The sequence below is a fragment of the Idiotropiscis lumnitzeri genome, chromosome 8 (genome assembly GCF_059441095.1).
Source record: "Idiotropiscis lumnitzeri isolate Australia: NSW breed Sydney's pygmy pipehorse chromosome 8, RoL_Ilum_1.0, whole genome shotgun sequence".
Classification (NCBI taxonomy): Eukaryota; Metazoa; Chordata; class Actinopteri; order Syngnathiformes; family Syngnathidae; genus Idiotropiscis; species Idiotropiscis lumnitzeri.
This window is the reverse complement of record NC_142398.1, coordinates 13,281,178-13,298,704: the sequence shown is the minus strand read 5'-3', so window position 1 is coordinate 13,298,704 and position 17,527 is coordinate 13,281,178. Positions and strand designations below refer to the sequence as shown.

The window sequence follows — 17,527 nt, the reverse complement described above, 5'->3', positions numbered from 1 at the left end:
AAAAGTAGTATTTAATTCCAAAACAGAACATGTTCAATGCAAAATATAGCTTGTGGGTAAATATAGCGTTGCCATGGCAACTTGTACAAGCAACATTCCCGTTAAAAAAAAACAATGTTTTTATAGCAAAGTTGGCTGTTTTTTACGTATACCAAGTTCTCAATACTACATGTTAGCCATAATTGTGGCTTGTGTTGCAGCAAATGTTGTTGAGATTTTCTTCCATCCATGCTTGTGCTAAAATGGGTGAGCTAGCGCCTATGCTTGCTGAGAGGTGGGCTACACCCTGGACTGGTCGCCAAACGTGCATGCTTACCTTTATACCTGAAGACAATTTCGAATGCCCTTGACTATACTACCCCTAAAACTTCTACTTTAGATGAGATTGACGCGCCATATCTACAACAGGAATTATCGTCCGTAACACGTTTGTCAGCTATCACTAAAGTTAAAACTGTTTCATTCGTTAACTGGAAATGGTAAAAATAGAAAAAAAAGGCTGCACAAGACGCAACTTGGAGGTACTCATTTGGAATTTGTCATTAAATATCATACTGTTAATTTTTATATATAATTAAACTGAGGTTTTTTCCCCTCCCAAGTACTTATAATGTTACTTAAAACATTGCTTGTTCAGGTTGCAAAAACGTTTCTCATGGCCAGCACTGGACCGCCATAATTTCTGACATTGACTTGCTAATGTGAGAGTGTCAAGAAACGACAGCCATCATTTAATTTACAGTAGCAGGAAACGCTCGCTCCAACACTGACCCAAATTCACATTGAATTAACTTTTACAATGTGGATTTGCGTTGCAAGCCTATCTTTGCTTGTAAGTTATGACACCACATCATATTTAGAATATAAAGAAGAAAAAGATTCCAACGATTTCTACGGACCTCCTGGCATGCTTTGAAGAAACCGACAAAGTTTTACTGCAAGATGCACATTTGCTTCCTTGATGCTTGTAATTTACAACCCCCCTCCTCCTCCTTTTCTTTTTTGTATCACAATGTGTGTCTCCTATTGCAGCATGCTGTGTAAAATATCGAGCACATTTGCAGACAGTTGATACCTGAACTTGGACCGAGAGGTCCAAAGCCGTTCAGTGTGACTCCCATTGTATGCAAGTGATACTCTCTGGTTCTAATCAGCCTCGGCTTTATCCTCACCCGCTCCCTGCTCCTCGGCCTAATCAAACTCATATATGCAGGCAGAGTGCCTGCAATTACACATAAGCCCTTGCCTCCCGAGTGTGTGTGTGTGGGTGTGTGTGTGTGTGTGCAGGATCATTGTGTAGGGAGTGAATAACACTGAGTGTGTGTGTGCAAGCTATAGGGTGCGGTCTTAGAGCTTGAAGTCACCCCGGTACTTCAATGCCAAGTTTTTAAAGTGGGGGTGCGGGGATGGGGGGGGGGGGGGGTAACAAGCTTTACGAGACCTCAGCCCATGTGGGATACTTACCACAGCACGCACACACACGCGCGCACACACGCATGAGCACACAAATTCTTTCGTCTTGTGCTCAAAGACACAGAGGCAAGCAACAGTGGAAAAAAAAAAAGGGGGAAAAGAGTGAAAAAGGTGAAGGGTACCGAGTGTATTTCTTTCCATTAGTCGCCCCTCGGTCCAAACCACACCCCAGCACGGCACAGCTCCAAACCCCAAAGCTGTCGCACACTCTCTTTTCTTTCTCTTTTTCCTTTTCTCTCCTGCAAACCGCTTTCTGCTTTCTGCTTTTCACTCTGCATCAGTGGTATTTAGTTAAATGTTAAATAGTTCTAGTCCAGAGAAAAATGTCTTCAAGCCGAGGTCCGGAACGTCATAATATTTAGTTTGCGTGATGAATGAAATTAAAATATTTTGTTAGAGCAAGCGGTTGGAGCAACTGTCTATAGAAACAGAATCTTTAAAAGTCATTTTTTAAAAATTGTATGAATTTAAAATAATGATGTTATGTTTTACATTATATTATTAGAACATCAACTGTATTTTTTTTTTTATTTTGACACTTAACAGGCATAAGTAAAAGAATGTCTATTGTATTTATGTTGCATGGAATTTTCCTTTAAACATTCTGGACAAGACACCTCAAAAATGAGAATAGAAACACAAATACCTGGGCAAACCTTTTGATTGGCGGGCCACAATGTGTTAAAAAATTTGACAGAGGGACCTGGAGCAGATGGATGGAGTGTTTTGGTAACCTCACTTCATCGGAGAAAAAAAGATACATTTAATTTGAAATGAAAATGAAAAAAAGCATTACAACAATATATGTCTTTGACACAAAATAAAACACGAGCAAGGTTCATTCATTTAATTTTTTTTCAAGTTCAGCGGGCCGGATTAAAAGGTTTAACGGGACGGATGTGGCCCCCGGGCCGTAGTTTGACCATGCCTGTAATTAACATTCCAAACTGGGACGAGACACCTCAAGAAAATGAGGCAGACTAGGCGAAACAATTAAATCAACGTCGCTCCTGGAGCAGAAACTTGGACACATGCAATATTGCGTCATGATGACGTGACTACAGACTCCCGAGCGTTAGCAACATTGAAGCTAATTCACCTGCGAGATTGCCTCCGTGCTGCTGATTTGGTTACCAACAACGCAGTGCTTCAAAGATGCTTCTTAATCAAATATTTGAGGGAGGGTTTTTGTCTTTGACCCCCGTTGATTTGAGATGCCGCATCTTAACGAGCCTAAAGGCGCTAAAATCATTTGCATATAATCGTCTGAGTTAATATGAGCGACATCTATTTTTCCACTCTGTATTTAAATTAGGGCTGTCTGTTTACCGTGAACTTTCTTAACAGCTTGATTGCCTTACTCACACCCAATGGCGCGACGCATATAGCTGCTCTGGAGAAACGGTTTGAATGGCTGAGTCGTATCACATGAGGAAGTCGCAACGCACATGGGTTGATGGTCAACCTTTTCATGTGTGCATTTGCAACTTTTTACGACGAGGAAAAAAAAACATTGTCGTGCTAGTTCAAATTGTATACTAATCTGGAGTGTCTGTTTCGAAAGGTGTCACGGTTCAGTTCCCGACCGCAGTTTGACGACCTTGAGTCTACAAGATTCTTCTACAGCGTCTGACTCTAGCAGCCCCCTTTTGTCTGGATCTGGAGTCGAGCCTAGACGCCCATCTCAGTATTCAACACAACGCAGGCACTCCGGCAGCCAAATCACAAACTATAGCAACCGCCGGCCTAGCTACCAAACAGCAGAACTCAGGTTTGCATCAAAGAACTCTGTTTCCCATTTTGACCGCCACACGGAGAAAAAAAAAAAGCCCCCTCTCTAGAGCTCTGGCGGTTTCCGAGAAAGTGTTTGCCACACGAGGAAAAACCACATGGTGTGACAACACTCGAGCGTGTTGTGGTCTCCCGTTGACACGCGCCGCTGGCCGCGCGTTTTATGTTTACCATCTCCTGTGGTTACGCTGTACGTTAAAAGCCAAGGCTGATATCGCCATTAGCGGGCGAAATATGCGAAGCAGGTGGTTGTGGCTCTCTTTCAAATGCTGTTTACAGTATGTGAGCACACCAGTCATGTACGTACGGTACATATGCAGTTAGACTGGTCATTATGGCTAACAAGACCCTCATACACACGAGAGATGCTATGGGTCTGTTTGCAATCTCATTATGTGTGTGAGTGTGTGTGTGCGTGTGTGTGTGCACGGAGCAATGTGTCGGGCCTGCTGCTTTTTTTAAGTGTTTACTGTGCGCAAGGGCAGCTCACGTTTTCGGCCCGGCTGCTTTAGATTATATCACATTTTTGTTTATATACAACAAGATGAAAATCTATACTTCTTCAAGAAGCTGGTTGAATACAATCCTTCATTGAGTTATGTATTATTTAAAATGTGGTGTCATTTCGGGCTATGCTAAAAAATATATTGCAAGGAGAAAAAAAAGTATTTCGAACAATTTAACAAAAGAATGTCAAAATTCCTAAAAAGGGAATTAGAACAAGTCAAGGGCGAAATCCGTTGCCTTATAATTAAAATGTGTTCGAAATACTTGTGTAAAATCGCATCATAATTTTAAAATGACACATTTTTTTCTAGCAATACTACATTATTCTCAGAGTTCTATACTACATATACGGTGCAGAAAATAATCACTATTGTTCATTATTGTGCTTTAGTTGGCAACACCTTAACTCCCACTAAAGGCGAAAATAAGCCTTGACAAATCGGCGTTAAAGAGCATAGAAGTGATGCTTGAGAGAATATATGTACACCAGAAAAGTTGCAATTTTAAGGTGCTTTTTTTTTGCATGTCAAGGAATTCGTAATGCGTCATTTCATAGCTTCCAGGATGACACTTTTGGATGAGAACGACATTGCAGGAGTAAGCAACATACAACAGAATTTAGTAGAACGTGATGAATTTTAGAGAAAATAAAACATTATGCTCCGTTCGGATTGAACAATATAATGCACAGTAATTGCAATAAGAAACATGTAACATTTGTTAGAAAAAAATATATATATATGTTTAAAATTTAAGTCAGTGGTGAGAATGGAAAATTGTCCCAATTAGAGTGCATAGCCTTTCATAGAAAATCCATCAACAAAATGGACATGCATAGTGCTAAAGGTGTTAAATATGTTGTCGGGGCGTGTGGAGAGTGTGAGGCTGTCAAAAAAAAAAAATGTAACCACAGTGAGTCAAGGTAGAGTAGATTATTTTAATCCACTCTGCTTGCTTATATGGCTACAAAATGAATCATTGGTGTGTGTGTGGGGGGGGGGTGCGTGTGTGTGCGTGAGTATGTATACCCTGTATGTATCGGACACAAGGAAACATTCAGGCACCCCCGGGCCTCTGACTGGATCGTCGTTCACCAGGTAAGCGTCGGTAGCCTACAAAAAAGAAGAGAAAAAAATTGTCAAATAAGATCCTTATCAAAAACGGTTATGTACATTGGTGAGTGACAAAATAATACATACGTGTTCACAATGTTCACAAAAAAAAAAAAAGGATTTTGGAAATCTGAATCGATACCCATTCCTAGCTGCAACATCGAAATGCTATAAAAAGATTGCATCTGTTTATTTGGTTCAGACCACAGCTGCAGTAGATTTATTGCCGTATAAAATAGTATCAGGTTGAGATCAATTTAATCGAATGAAAAAATTGAGAAAGAGAGATGACGAAAGAGAGATTAACATATTGCCGTGGTCAGGACTCAAAATCAAATGAGTGTGCTCGGGTTAGAAAACGTAGGTAATAATAATCCAGATTAAAAAAAAAAAAAAAACATTATCAATGCTTTAAAGTTGTTTCCCAAATTTTTATTTCTATTGGGTAATTTTAGGCACAAATTTTAAGCCAGATATAATTTTTTTTTTTTTTGTATGTTAGTACAGTCTAAATTCTGTCAATACATGTATGCATTTTACTTTGGACCCTTGGTAGAAGCACATATATCATTTGGGTCAAGACCTTTAAAAAAATGTGAAACCTTACTCCAATGTTACCAACATGTTATTTTAATACTACATCTTTGTGAACAATGGTGAATGTTTATATTCTAGCGACAAAACAAAGTCCTAACTGACAAACAGCTTGGACACCATCTCAAGCCAGCCCAGTGAGTAAGTATAGCTCTGTATACATGCATGTGTGCATTCAGGGAGCTTCATTTGTATTCCAATTCAAGCAGGCCAGCAAGACGGGGTTCTGGCAGAGGCCAGTACTGTGAAATGGGCTCTCCTCGCAGTGGTGCTGCTGATTGGATCAAGCTATCCCTCTCCGCTTAGCCGAAGGGAGCCCAAATCCCACAGCCGCTGCGGCGTTCTGTGAAATCCTATTTCATTTCACAACTTTAACGGATAAAAAAGCAAACAGGCGCTCTTGTGCCAGGCGGGACCCTGTGACACATTTATTCAGCGACAACACGAGCCCGCAAAAATTGTTTAAATGGGTACATAAAAAAAATATAATCACCTGTGCACATATTTACATACACATGAACACACGCACACACACGGGCGTCCACGTGCGTGGCACTTAAGCAGACGCGCAGACACAAACCCCATAATAAGAGCCAGACGCTGGCAGACCGCACAGCCGCGAGTTGTGGCGAAAACAAAGGCTATTCATAACCTTAGCAATGAGAGGCCTTTGCGACTCCCTCTCTCCCCCCTCTTGCTGTTTTATTACAAATAATCTGCACTCACAAACCTCCCATTTTTTGGCAGTTGTGTGATTTTCTAATCATCTTTATTAGTGCATAAACATCGCTTACAGGGGCAACACACTGCCCATTGTTCAAACTGGATGGCGGGATCGAGGCCTGCTGATAAGACATGACTTCTGTTCGGTATTATACTACGCTCGTCTTCCGCCAGGCCACATGTGTCCAGTGACGCATCCGATTGGTCGTCCACATGCATGGCACCTGCGCAGGAGCCGACGCCAGCCAACCAGAGCAAGGCGAATCAGGTGTGTGACGATGGCTTCTCCGATTGGCTCGTCTTGGCCGGAGACAAGGTCAGGTGCGGTGGCAAGTCTCCTCTGATTGGTCGACACGGAGCCCAAAAAAGTGACGTCAACAGACTCATTTCCATTGGCTGCCATGGCCCATTTGGATGATTAATACGCGTGTGGTAGGAGGGTGGCACTGGGACAACTGGCTCAGTTGGGAATGTGCAAGGCATCATCCATTTCCAAAGGCAATATAAGGACAAATGTTTTTGGACACATCCTAAATCAATAAAATAATCAATCAGGGGTTGGTCTCCCTTAGTCCCCGCTGAATCTTAAATATTTATCTTAAGACATTTCAGCAGCAAACAGCACAATTTATAGGAGGGGGTGTAGTCGCTTTACACCCACCTGCAATGGATGAAAATACACTTAATTGAAAGACCATACAAAACTTTTTTTTTATGATTACCCCCTTCCTGCCGCCAGTGAACTCAACTCAACTCACTTTCACAACAAGCAGCAGTTTAGCAAAGAGTGAACAATTCTTCAAAATAAAAGCTTCAAAGAGCAAATTACCGCAGACAGTTGAAATTTTACCATCCAACTAAACATGAACCCAAACTTCCTGAGATGAGCTAAAGAAACTAGTTGCTGTGCTACAACCCTATAAGCAACGGATAATTGCAACACAAACGGAAGAGCAACACATGTGGACTGACAATAGCAATACTCACTGGAATAGCTGAAAAATTCATCAAATTTAAATTGACATCACAAGGTAGTAGATTGCAATGTTGCAAAGAAAAAACTATCTTGTCACTTGGTTGGTAAATGTAAACTAATTTATGTCGCGCTGATTCATGTTTTACACCACACTTGTTTGGTAGACTTCTGCAAAGTTGTCATAGTGAACACGTAAGACTAGTAGATGAAGTAGTAGTAGATAAAAAGATAAATCCGTATAGCCTAAAGCCAAAACATTCACGTAGGATAAACCATTTATTGTAATGCACATTCATTTATTCCTCTTCATTTACAGCCTATCTGAGCGTATACATTATACTGCCCCCTGGTGGCACCAGAAGGCGCCGTACAGTGAATTAATCATGACGCACAATCTGTTTAAATGTTTCCATTCTGTTCTGTTTTGTTATTACCACATAATGTACAAAGTATAATACTGTAGAGTGCTAGTTTTCCTAATTGAAAATCGTGTTACAAAAAGTTTGCTTTTAATTGGGGGGGGACAACAAGTGTGATCGCAGAACCAATTATTTATAGTATTTATGCTACTAGTTCGCAAAGAACTTTTCCTGACTATCGGTGTAAAAACAACCAAGATCACTGGAAGCATTTCGAGAACATCAAATTGGGTGCCAACTCCACATTTCCTTCCATTATCACGTTCTGTGAGCGGCACGTCATGATACTTTCGACTGTGCTTCAACGTAGGGATGGGCATCATAATCAAAGAGTTGACCTACAATTGGTTGTATAACCTAAATCGTTCACCACAACAGAAATGACAAAGCAAAGTATCGGCAACAAACTGCCTCTGCATTGTAGCAACCAGGCCCTCTAAAAACCGAAATGATCCCTGACGCATGACCGATTCCACAGACTACTTTTTAATAGGTCATGTAATCAGACTGAAAACACAATCGACGTCGAGCATTAATTTGCTATTAAGCAAGCTGCACGCAGCACACATTCTAATGCTCTTTTAAGTCATCCGCCAGACAAACAGGTGTTGATCCCACTGTGAAACTGAATAACATGAAACTAATAAATTGGGCAAAGCTCGCTACCTGCCACTTGGGAGGCCCGAACATACTGACTCCCCTTTGTAGTAACCCCCCCCCCCACAAAAAAAAAAAACTCCGGGCTCTCAAACGCTCCCTCCTGCAGCGTTGTATGAATTATAAATTGTACTATATATACATATAACATATGCCCGGCCCATATGGCCAGCCCTGAGCAGAAAAATCTCAAAGCCCTCCTTAATTAACATTTTAGAGGGAAGATTCGGAGGCGGGAGATTGAGTCAGTGACCTATTTGGAGTCCGCCATCATCGCCCCATGCAAATGTGTTAATTGAGACACATTTTCCCACTTCACAAATATGCAAAGGGATGTAATTTAGCTTTTTTTTTTTTTTTAACTTTTGTTTTTGTCTCAGCCATCTGATCGATCGTTTTTAGAAGTATAACAAAATAAATGCTTATTTTATTTATTTATTTATTTATTTTTTTACGTTATTTCTCGCCAACCCACCTCCTCTCTGTCGCTACTGTATCACCACCATATGGCCAAATTATTTGGAGGTGACATCTCCCAAAAACTCCTCACACACACACGTACACCCCTGCACACTCAAACACACACCTCCGCAGAGCATTGTATGAAGGGCCCCGGTGGTGGAATTTGTTCTCACATGGCTCCATTTGAAAGCGCATAAATGGCAACGCATCAATGCATCACGTACTTGCAGGAGAACACACACCTTCCACAAGCCATTTGACCACGAGCTGTTTTAAATTTGTTTTTAGAAGCCTGATTTGCTAGTCATGAGCATAAATTGTCCATGTTTAAGGTACAGGTTGAAAAATGAAGGAGATGGTGGAGGATGGGACGCACAGACACGCACACAAAAAAAAAAAGCACGTCCAGCCAACCTGTGAGAGATGGCAACCTCTTCAAAAGACATTGGGCGGGCGGGCGGCCGGGTGGGCGGGCGTCACCGGCGATCTGTTCCGCCGAGTGCGAGGGGGATGTATAAAAGGCAGACATGGCCGCCGTGTGAGCGCCTGCCAAAGCTACCTCGGGGAGATGTGTTGGAAAAATGCTATTTTTCACACCGACGTCTCAAGAGGAGGACAAGGGGGGTGGGGTTGAGAAAGAAGATGAGTAACTGATGGGGTGACATTAAAAAATGAGGGATGGATAGATGGATGAGTGGGCCTTAATGATTTCCCTCTACTTGAGGGTGATGGAGGTCACAAGTACAGCCAAGCCTGTTCATACGGCATAGCAACTCAAATGAGGAGAAAACTGACTTTTAAGTAACTTGGTTACATCCAAACGATATGCACAAATTGTGATTGCTTTGATAGATTGGTAAAATATACAAATATAAAAAAATACAAATAAAAAAAAAACACAAAATTTGTTGTTTTATTTCGAATGTTTTTTGGCAAAAAGTAGCCTTGTCGTCACTAAATGTGTTTGTTTTATTTTACATTTTTTGCCAAATAATTTAAGCGTGAATTAACAACATTTTCCTTTTCATTTCTTAATGGAACATTTTGAGTGCCAAGTGGCATTTTTGTGGCATTTTCCAGGCTACAGGTGACATTTTGTGTAGCTTAATGTATTTTGTGTGTTCGTATGTATCACTTTCCTGGCGTAAAGAACCATTTTCATTGATGAATATTATAATTTATTATACAAAACTTCCACTGAATTGGGTATTTATAGAATTCATTTTTAAAATGCTGCATTTTTTATTACCCAATTACCCGTTTTTGTAGCCAAATTTTGCATTGAAGTAGCAGTATAAACTAAAATGTTTTGTTGGTAAAATCTTCAAAATGTTGCATTTTCATTACTGAATATCAACTGGTAGCCAAATAATGCATGCAAGTGTAAATTTCTAATATTTTCTTTGTAAATGTAGCATTTTTGTCGCCAAATGGCATTTTTGTTGCATTTGTGTGATAATGGCCGTTTGCTTGGCTAAATATAACAATTTTATTGCTCAATATGGCACATTTGAGGCAAAATATTACATTCATGTGCTACGATACAACATTCTCTGCCCTGTGATTGGCTGGCCAGTCCAAGGCGGACATTTCAACCCACCCAAAGTCAGCTGGGATAGGCTCATGTGCTCCCAGAAATGAGAATAAGCGCCACAGAAAATGGATTGATGGTATGCTATATAAAATGCCTAAATGGAACATGTTCATTGCTAAATATTATAGATTTTTGTCTTGTATTGGAAGCCGGCGGTGTTGTACAAGTCCTGGTGCGCACAGACCACAGTGATTATTTTGTCCATCATTTTTATTCCACTTTTTTACCTGCCGTGTTTATGATGAAGTAAGCACATTCTCTAAACTGTTTGGCTTTGGAGTAGCTGTACAAATTCAGCCCTATCTACGAAAATTATATGAACATTCGATGCAATCGCCTAGCGATAACTTCACGTTCTGCATCACCACAGTATATCTCGTATCCACATTGAGTGCCTGCAGTCAACAATTTAGCTAATTCCATTTTTGTTCAACCAACACGCCTGCTGGTTGCATTTCTGGTTGGTTGATTGTGACTGGCCGGAAGTTCACATAAACATCAATCGAATTTGATCCACTCGATCAGATCAGGGCAAAGTCTACATTTTTAAGTTGACATAGAATTTCCATGGCGATATGGGAAAATACCGTTTTTGTCAAAAGGCGCAATATGGAGTTGCTCAAGACGTATGGCAGCCATATTTGTGTTGAAGTCACTGTTGTTCAGGTTACTGAGCGCAAACGGAGATTCTGTGTTGCTGGATGACCTCAAAATCAATTGCCTTAATTTGTGATATTTACTACTAGGGATGGACAAGTACCAATCAATACCAAAACTGGCCTTATTTCAAGGTATTGAGTTCTCATTGATCTATTCTCAGGAAGTAAATTGCATGCATGGCTGACAGATTAGGTAGGAACCCTTATGTTCAATTCATTTAATATTTTCCTTAATTTGCATCGGAGAAAGAATAATTTCCCCATTGTGGGACTAATAAAGGACATCTTTATCTTTATAATTTATCAAAATAGCTTCATATGAATTTTTCAGCCATATCGCCCAATATATATTTTATTTTTTGCACTTTGTGTTAATGTATTACAAATTAATCCTGAACCAGTTTGAGTTGGTTGTGTTTTATTTTCAACTCAAACTCTCTATTTCTATTTCTGAGTGACTGCACTGCCTTTTGTCAGACAGAAATAAAAGGTCTTTCTTGAAAATTATCCAACATTTGAAATAGGCTCCTTGGTATCGGTGAGAACTCAAAAGTTGAGTTCTCGGCTGGTATCGGTGTGAAAAAAAAGTGGTATCAAACGACTGCGAAATCAGACCCGTGTCAGCACTTTTGCTTCAAGAACGAGGACAATGGCAACACAACAAACGAAAATTTTAGCATACTATTAAGTGGATGGATGTGAGTGTAGGTACCCAAGTTTATCCTGAAAGTAAAGTAGATAACATTCCTAGTAAACTGAGAGGGAAACAAGTTTGTACACATTGTGACACACCTGAACATCAGCTCAGGCTGGCACCCTGCCTGTAAACTATCATGATCTTGCTCGACAGGCTCGTCCGTAACTGCTGCCTTTAGATAATGGCATGCCAATTGGAACACGGAACGTTCCAGGCTGCAATATTTTTCCTGCCACGCTGCTTGCTCTCCAAACCACCTCACATTAGATCAAATCGACTCGTGACCTTATCCAGGAACTTTACAAAGGCCAAGCCACACATTTTTGACGCCAAATGGAGCGCGCTCAAGGAAAATCTTGTTTTGTTATGCCAAAATGGAACGTTGATGTGACAAAATATTACATTTTCATAACGTAGACTTCTATCGGGGTGAAATAAATGGTTTTGGTGGCAAAATATTGCGTTTTTAATGGTTAAATAGTGGGATTGTCCTGCCAAAATTGATCATTTTCACATTCACCATTTTCAGGGAAAACGGCTCAGGCAAAATTTTCATGGCAAAAGGTTGCAATGTCCATGCAAAATAAAATGTTTTCATTGCAAAATTTTTATTCTATTTTTTTTGTTGAAAAAGATAGCTTTGCCATTGTCAATTTTTAGATTCCCAGGGCCTGACCAGTATGCAATGTTTTTGATACCGATGCAAATTCCGATACGTTGCAGGATTTTTTTTACAGTTTCATGAGAAAAAAAAGAATCATTTATCGACAAAACTCAAGACGATTATAATTATTTTGAAATGGGCTAATATCAGTCCATAAATTCGGCCACCTGATTAATTGGTTTAATGCATGAGAAATATGAACATGTTTTTTGTACAAAATATTGCAATTTTCTGGGATGTGATAGCATTTTCCTGACAAAATTTTAGAAATACATATTATTGCAAATTATTGAATGTTTGTCATTTCTTCAAATCACAACTTTTGTAACACGAAAAGAACTATCGTGCCAAAATAAGTGTTCTCATTGGTGCCGGACCAAATTTTGGAGGTGGATGCCAATGTTTATCTTTGCCATTAAAAAATACTGATTATCGATTAATCGATCATATCATGCATGAAATAACATTTCCCGCCAAATGCATTTCATTGGACGTCAGTCATGCAGCTTTTTGCTATTCAAAGGCCGTCCTGTTCTCTATTCCCTGCAAATAGCGGGACTCATAAATATAACTGTAAATATAGAGTTCAAAAGAGAATTTCCTTTTTGGTATCCTATATTTACCAATATTGCATTTTTCGGCTTCACAACATTTTGACCCAGTAGTCTAAACACGGCATTCTGATTATTATTTTTGGAATATGAGTATAAAGCCAACGGTTTTTAGCTATCTGAGGGGGCGGCCATTTTGTCATTTTTTCGACTGAAAATGACATCACAGTTACTCTGGTCTTAGCTAACCATAAATCATTGCTCAGCGTTAGAAAAGAGGTGAGCGGTGATTGGTCATTACCTGAGACCTGAGCAAATATGATGTCATTTTCAGTCGACAGAAGTGACAAAATGGCCGCCCCCAGAAATGGCTAAAAATGAGTGGCTTTTTCTGCTTAACTCATATTCCGCAAACGTAATATTAAACAAGAGTGTCATGTTTAGACTAGTGAAGGCGCACAGAAGATTTTATTGCAAATATTTTTGGGGGGTTGGCCTCCCCTTTAAGGAGTTTCTAAAATCTGCTCTAATTTTTTGTGTGTATACAACTGCGTCTGAAATATGTTTGGCATGGAACATTTCAGCCTGCTGCCACGCTGCTTGCACTCCGCACTTCTAACCTTAAGCTTCACTGGCCCAACTTTGTCAACGTGATTGTTTTGAGGCCATTTTTACATGAGCCAAACCGCGCTCACTCCTGGCCTGCAAGTGCTTTTAACAATGAGGTTGGGATTGGTACAATCATTCCTTTGTGTCGTCAAGGGTGATTTTTGTGGTTATCCTTTTTGCCCAGTTAACGGCAACGGGCAGGAAACATGGAGTTGCATTACAGCGCACGTCGCATGACTGAACAAACTGGCGGCACATCATACTAAATAGCGCGCTCCTTTCCATCTTAGCTGAAAAAAAACGACTCCTTTGACGTCTATGGAATAATGGAGGTGGTGTGCCTGCCTTCACAATGTCGTGGCTTCCACTTGAGTGAGAAGTTGCTTCTCGAAAACCACCGACTGTGAACTGATCGCACCATAATCAAAACCAGGGAGCGATTGCTCCACAGATGATACACCGATCTTTAATGACTCATTTACCTTAAGTCTCGATGAAGGATAATTGGTGGGATGATGTTACAAATCACAAGTTTGAAGATGCCTACAGCGACTCGTGTTGATGTTCTGGTATGTATCACCAGCTCGGCACAAAACACCTTGCATTTGATGCTGAAATTAAATCACTGAATCATTCATTATTTAATCTCGTGCCTGGAAAGATTTAAAAGCGGAACCTCCAAATACTTTTGTGACGTCACGCTTGACTTGAAAGGTGGAAACGTTCTGATGGCCATAGAAAAGGAAATGGCACTTTGGACGTAGGAAAAGCAATACATGCATCTGTGACGTGGCTGTTCAGTATAACATGCTCAAAATGACAAATACTCAAGAGCAAAAATGAAATAAGAGATAATAAGTACAGCAGTCATCAAATTTTGCATTTTACTAGTAGCGGTTTTATTCTGTTTAGACTTGTTCGAAAGTTAATAAGACTAAATTACTTACCGTAACTTCTTGTACAGTTAAGAAAATGTTTATCTTGGCAATAGTTTTATCAATTATTTGACAGTTATTCCCTAAGGGGTAAATTTAGAACAGTGTTTCCTAACTTTTGTTGGCAACAAGGCAACATTTGAAAAATCTCACTCCACAACACCAAACAAAAAGAAGGAATCGTAAAATATTAATGATGTGTTCACAATTTACTCTCAAAGTGATGCAACTGTGAAGTTTTGGCCTGATTAACTAAACACAAATCTGAAAAATATTACTCGCGATCTGAGACTTAAGATGAGTGTGAAGGGCCTCGGGACCTTGATGCACAGGTGAATTTCACCTTCTGACATCGTGTGTCTGTCACTATAGGTCGCTGGCATAAAATCAACCAATTTCCCGCGGCATGTGGGCCACGACACCCTCGTTGGCGTATGAAGAAGTTGCACTTTGATTGACTAACGGTCCTTTCTACACATTATCTCAAAAGCTATTTTTATGTTTTGGTCTGCTGTCATCATCAAAATTAAGAACGACCGACATTCCTATCATTCAATGGATGATTTTAGTATTAAATTATAATCCTATATAAGCGGTATATTATTGTAGCTGTCAAATACTAATTATAATTAAGACCCCCTTCAAAAAAAATGTGCTTTTCAACGCAGTAACTATAGCCCCATCTAATGAGAATATTCTAAAAATTCCAATCAAAAAATGAATTCAGTACCCTGCTGGTCATTTACTTTTTATTTTCTCAATCTTGATCTTCCTGCATGCACTCACCGAACATTTAGCAAAGTGTTAAGGATTTATAATAATAAATCTATTTTCAAATTCCAGGAGGATTAAAAACCTGTTAAAAAAAAAAAGCTCATTCTGGAGGGGGTTGCCTAATTTCCATAGGTTGACATTGGTGCTTTCACATCCTCTTTGGGCTATTAAAACACTTGTTCGGTGGGGGTTACAAAGACTCTCTGTGTGCCTCACCTCCCCGCCCCCCTGCGTGCTAGTCTGCAGAGTGTCATCAAGTACCGTACACAAATTAAGTGCGCAGTGGCACAGATTAAAAAAAAATAGAAGAAGAAGCATATCTTGAAAATGATCCTTAAAATCTTCATGCTGCATCTTTGTTGTAGTTCTCTCTATGCAAACAAATCCGCCGTATCACAAAACAATAATCACATTCTCAAGCTGCCTGAACGCTTTGAAACAGTGGTGGGAAACCTGCGGGTCGTGGGCCACAGAGGCTATTTAATTTATCTAATCCGGCCTGCCATGCAATTTTCAAAAATAAAAATACACACTTGATTAAAAAAAATAATCTGCATAAATATATGTCTAATAATATATACCAGTCTCATTGTGAACCCAAATTTAGTGCGGCTCATGAACAATTTATTAAAACTGAAATAAAATGTATAGCTCCCCCACCGCTGCTCAAAGAAATACACGTAGTCGTGTGTGCTCAGTCCTGCACCCAAGTGTGCGAAAAGCTCAAATGCAGCCAAACAACAACGTTGAGTTCAACATTCACTCATACGCGCGCACACACACGCGCGCACACACGCACACACTCTGTTGTCCGCGCGGCCAACAAAGGCAAACTATTGAGTTACTCAGCACGTACCATTATAGCGCAGGGAGATCTGCCAACACTCTCAATGCCCCATTTTCCTTTAAAAGTTCAGCTTCCAAAAAAAGTGAGAGAGGGAGGAAGACTTGCTCTCTTGGCTGTTGCCGGAAGCCTCCACACACACACACACACTCACGCACACACAAAAACAGATCTTCAGACACACGCTAAAAGTGAGTCCACTCTCCGAGAGGGCAGCAAAAATAGACGTCAGGGGGGGAACAAAACTCTTTTGCGGTTTCTTTTCGAGGGTTTTCAACGCCGGTCCGCCATGCTGCGAGACGTCCGCGCCAAAAGTGTCGTCGTGCGTTCTTCTGCGGCCAAACTTGTCCTGCAAATCGCTCCGCTTCTGCGCTCTCCTTGCACGCACAAAGTGGAAAAGACAAGTGGGACGGGATGCACAGTAAGTCGGTGTCCCTTTGTGCTCTGCGTGGCTACTTGAAAAAACAAAACAAATCAAAACAAGTAAAGTGTTGGCCGCTTCGCGCGTAGTGCGCCCGATCTGTTTTAGACTCGCACCTCGCTCTCTCTCTTTCTTTCTCTTTCTCTCTCTCGCTCTCTCTATCTCTCTCTAAGTGTGTGTGAGAGCGTGGATCCGAACGCGCAGTTGCTCGTCAAGTGAGGGGTGGGGGGGGGGCACCCTTGTTCCCTCACCGCCTCCCCCTTCAAGATGAAAGAAGAGTTACCGAATGGCAACTAGATGCGTAAAAAGTCTGTGCGTAAAATTAAAAAATACGAAAACAGTACAACTCGAAAACGAGCATCCACAAAGTAGACCCCCCCCCCCCACACACACACACACACGGACACACACCTTGTGCACTATACTCAAGCCACAAACTGATCATTGACTGTGTGGCAAATTATTAATAATAAAAGCCGTGCGGAGTTTGCGATGCAGCCACCGCGAGCAGCTGCGGCTTTAGGAGAATTAGGTGCACCGGCGAGGATTAGGCTTCCTCCCGCCCCGCGTGTGAGGCTGTCTGCGTGTGCGTGTGTGTCCTACTGCTATGATGTGGCGCAATCAGCATGCAAAGTGCGCAAAGAAAAGTTGCCCCGTCCTTTAGCGGAAGTCCAGAAAATGTTGGCTCTCTTGCATTGATATCATTTCAGTTCAATTATCATGGGTCATAATGTGTATGCAGAGTCGACATGTGAAAGATGTTAGTTTACTTTGGTTCCGGTGAGGAACCTTTTTTTTCTAACATTTTGGGAAAACATGCTTTATCACCCAGACATGTCATATTTTTAATTGCGTTCAAAAGATTTGACGAAATCTCTACCATATTAACAATGTCTGATTTGTTCATAATTGTCTGGTTGACCCAAATTTTTGTTTTTTGTATTTTCGCGCAATTCTTTAAAATTCAGGCGCAAACTTGACATTGACTTTAAAAATGTATTTTTCAGTCGGCATGCAAAGCCACCTTCAATTTAGGGCCTAGAGAATCTACCCCCCTCCCCCAAA

General features: G+C 40.6%; 1 protein-coding gene and 1 long non-coding RNA gene across 5 annotated transcripts in view; one reads left to right on the top strand and one right to left on the bottom strand.

Moving 5' to 3' along the window:
* The window catches only part of nfixa (nuclear factor I/Xa), a 165,954-nt gene that overhangs the window by 113,452 nt on the left and 34,975 nt on the right, over positions 1–17,527 (bottom strand). For 3 of the 4 annotated variants that reach the window (XM_088301962.1, XM_088301964.1, XM_088301968.1), the window contains exon 3: positions 4,800–4,883. In XM_088301962.1, the coding sequence (XP_088158088.1) occupies positions 4,800–4,883 (84 nt within the window). Of the gene's footprint in view, positions 1–4,799; positions 4,884–16,053; positions 16,608–17,527 lie in introns of those variants that run through there. The other variant, XM_088301963.1, reaches the window with a different exon arrangement.
* Positions 16,235–17,527, top strand: part of LOC148332248 (uncharacterized) — a 35,355-nt gene continuing 34,062 nt past the window's right edge. The window contains exon 1 of the long non-coding RNA XR_015844597.1: positions 16,235–16,462. This is a non-coding gene — a long non-coding RNA (uncharacterized LOC148332248). The remainder of the gene's footprint in view (positions 16,463–17,527) is intronic.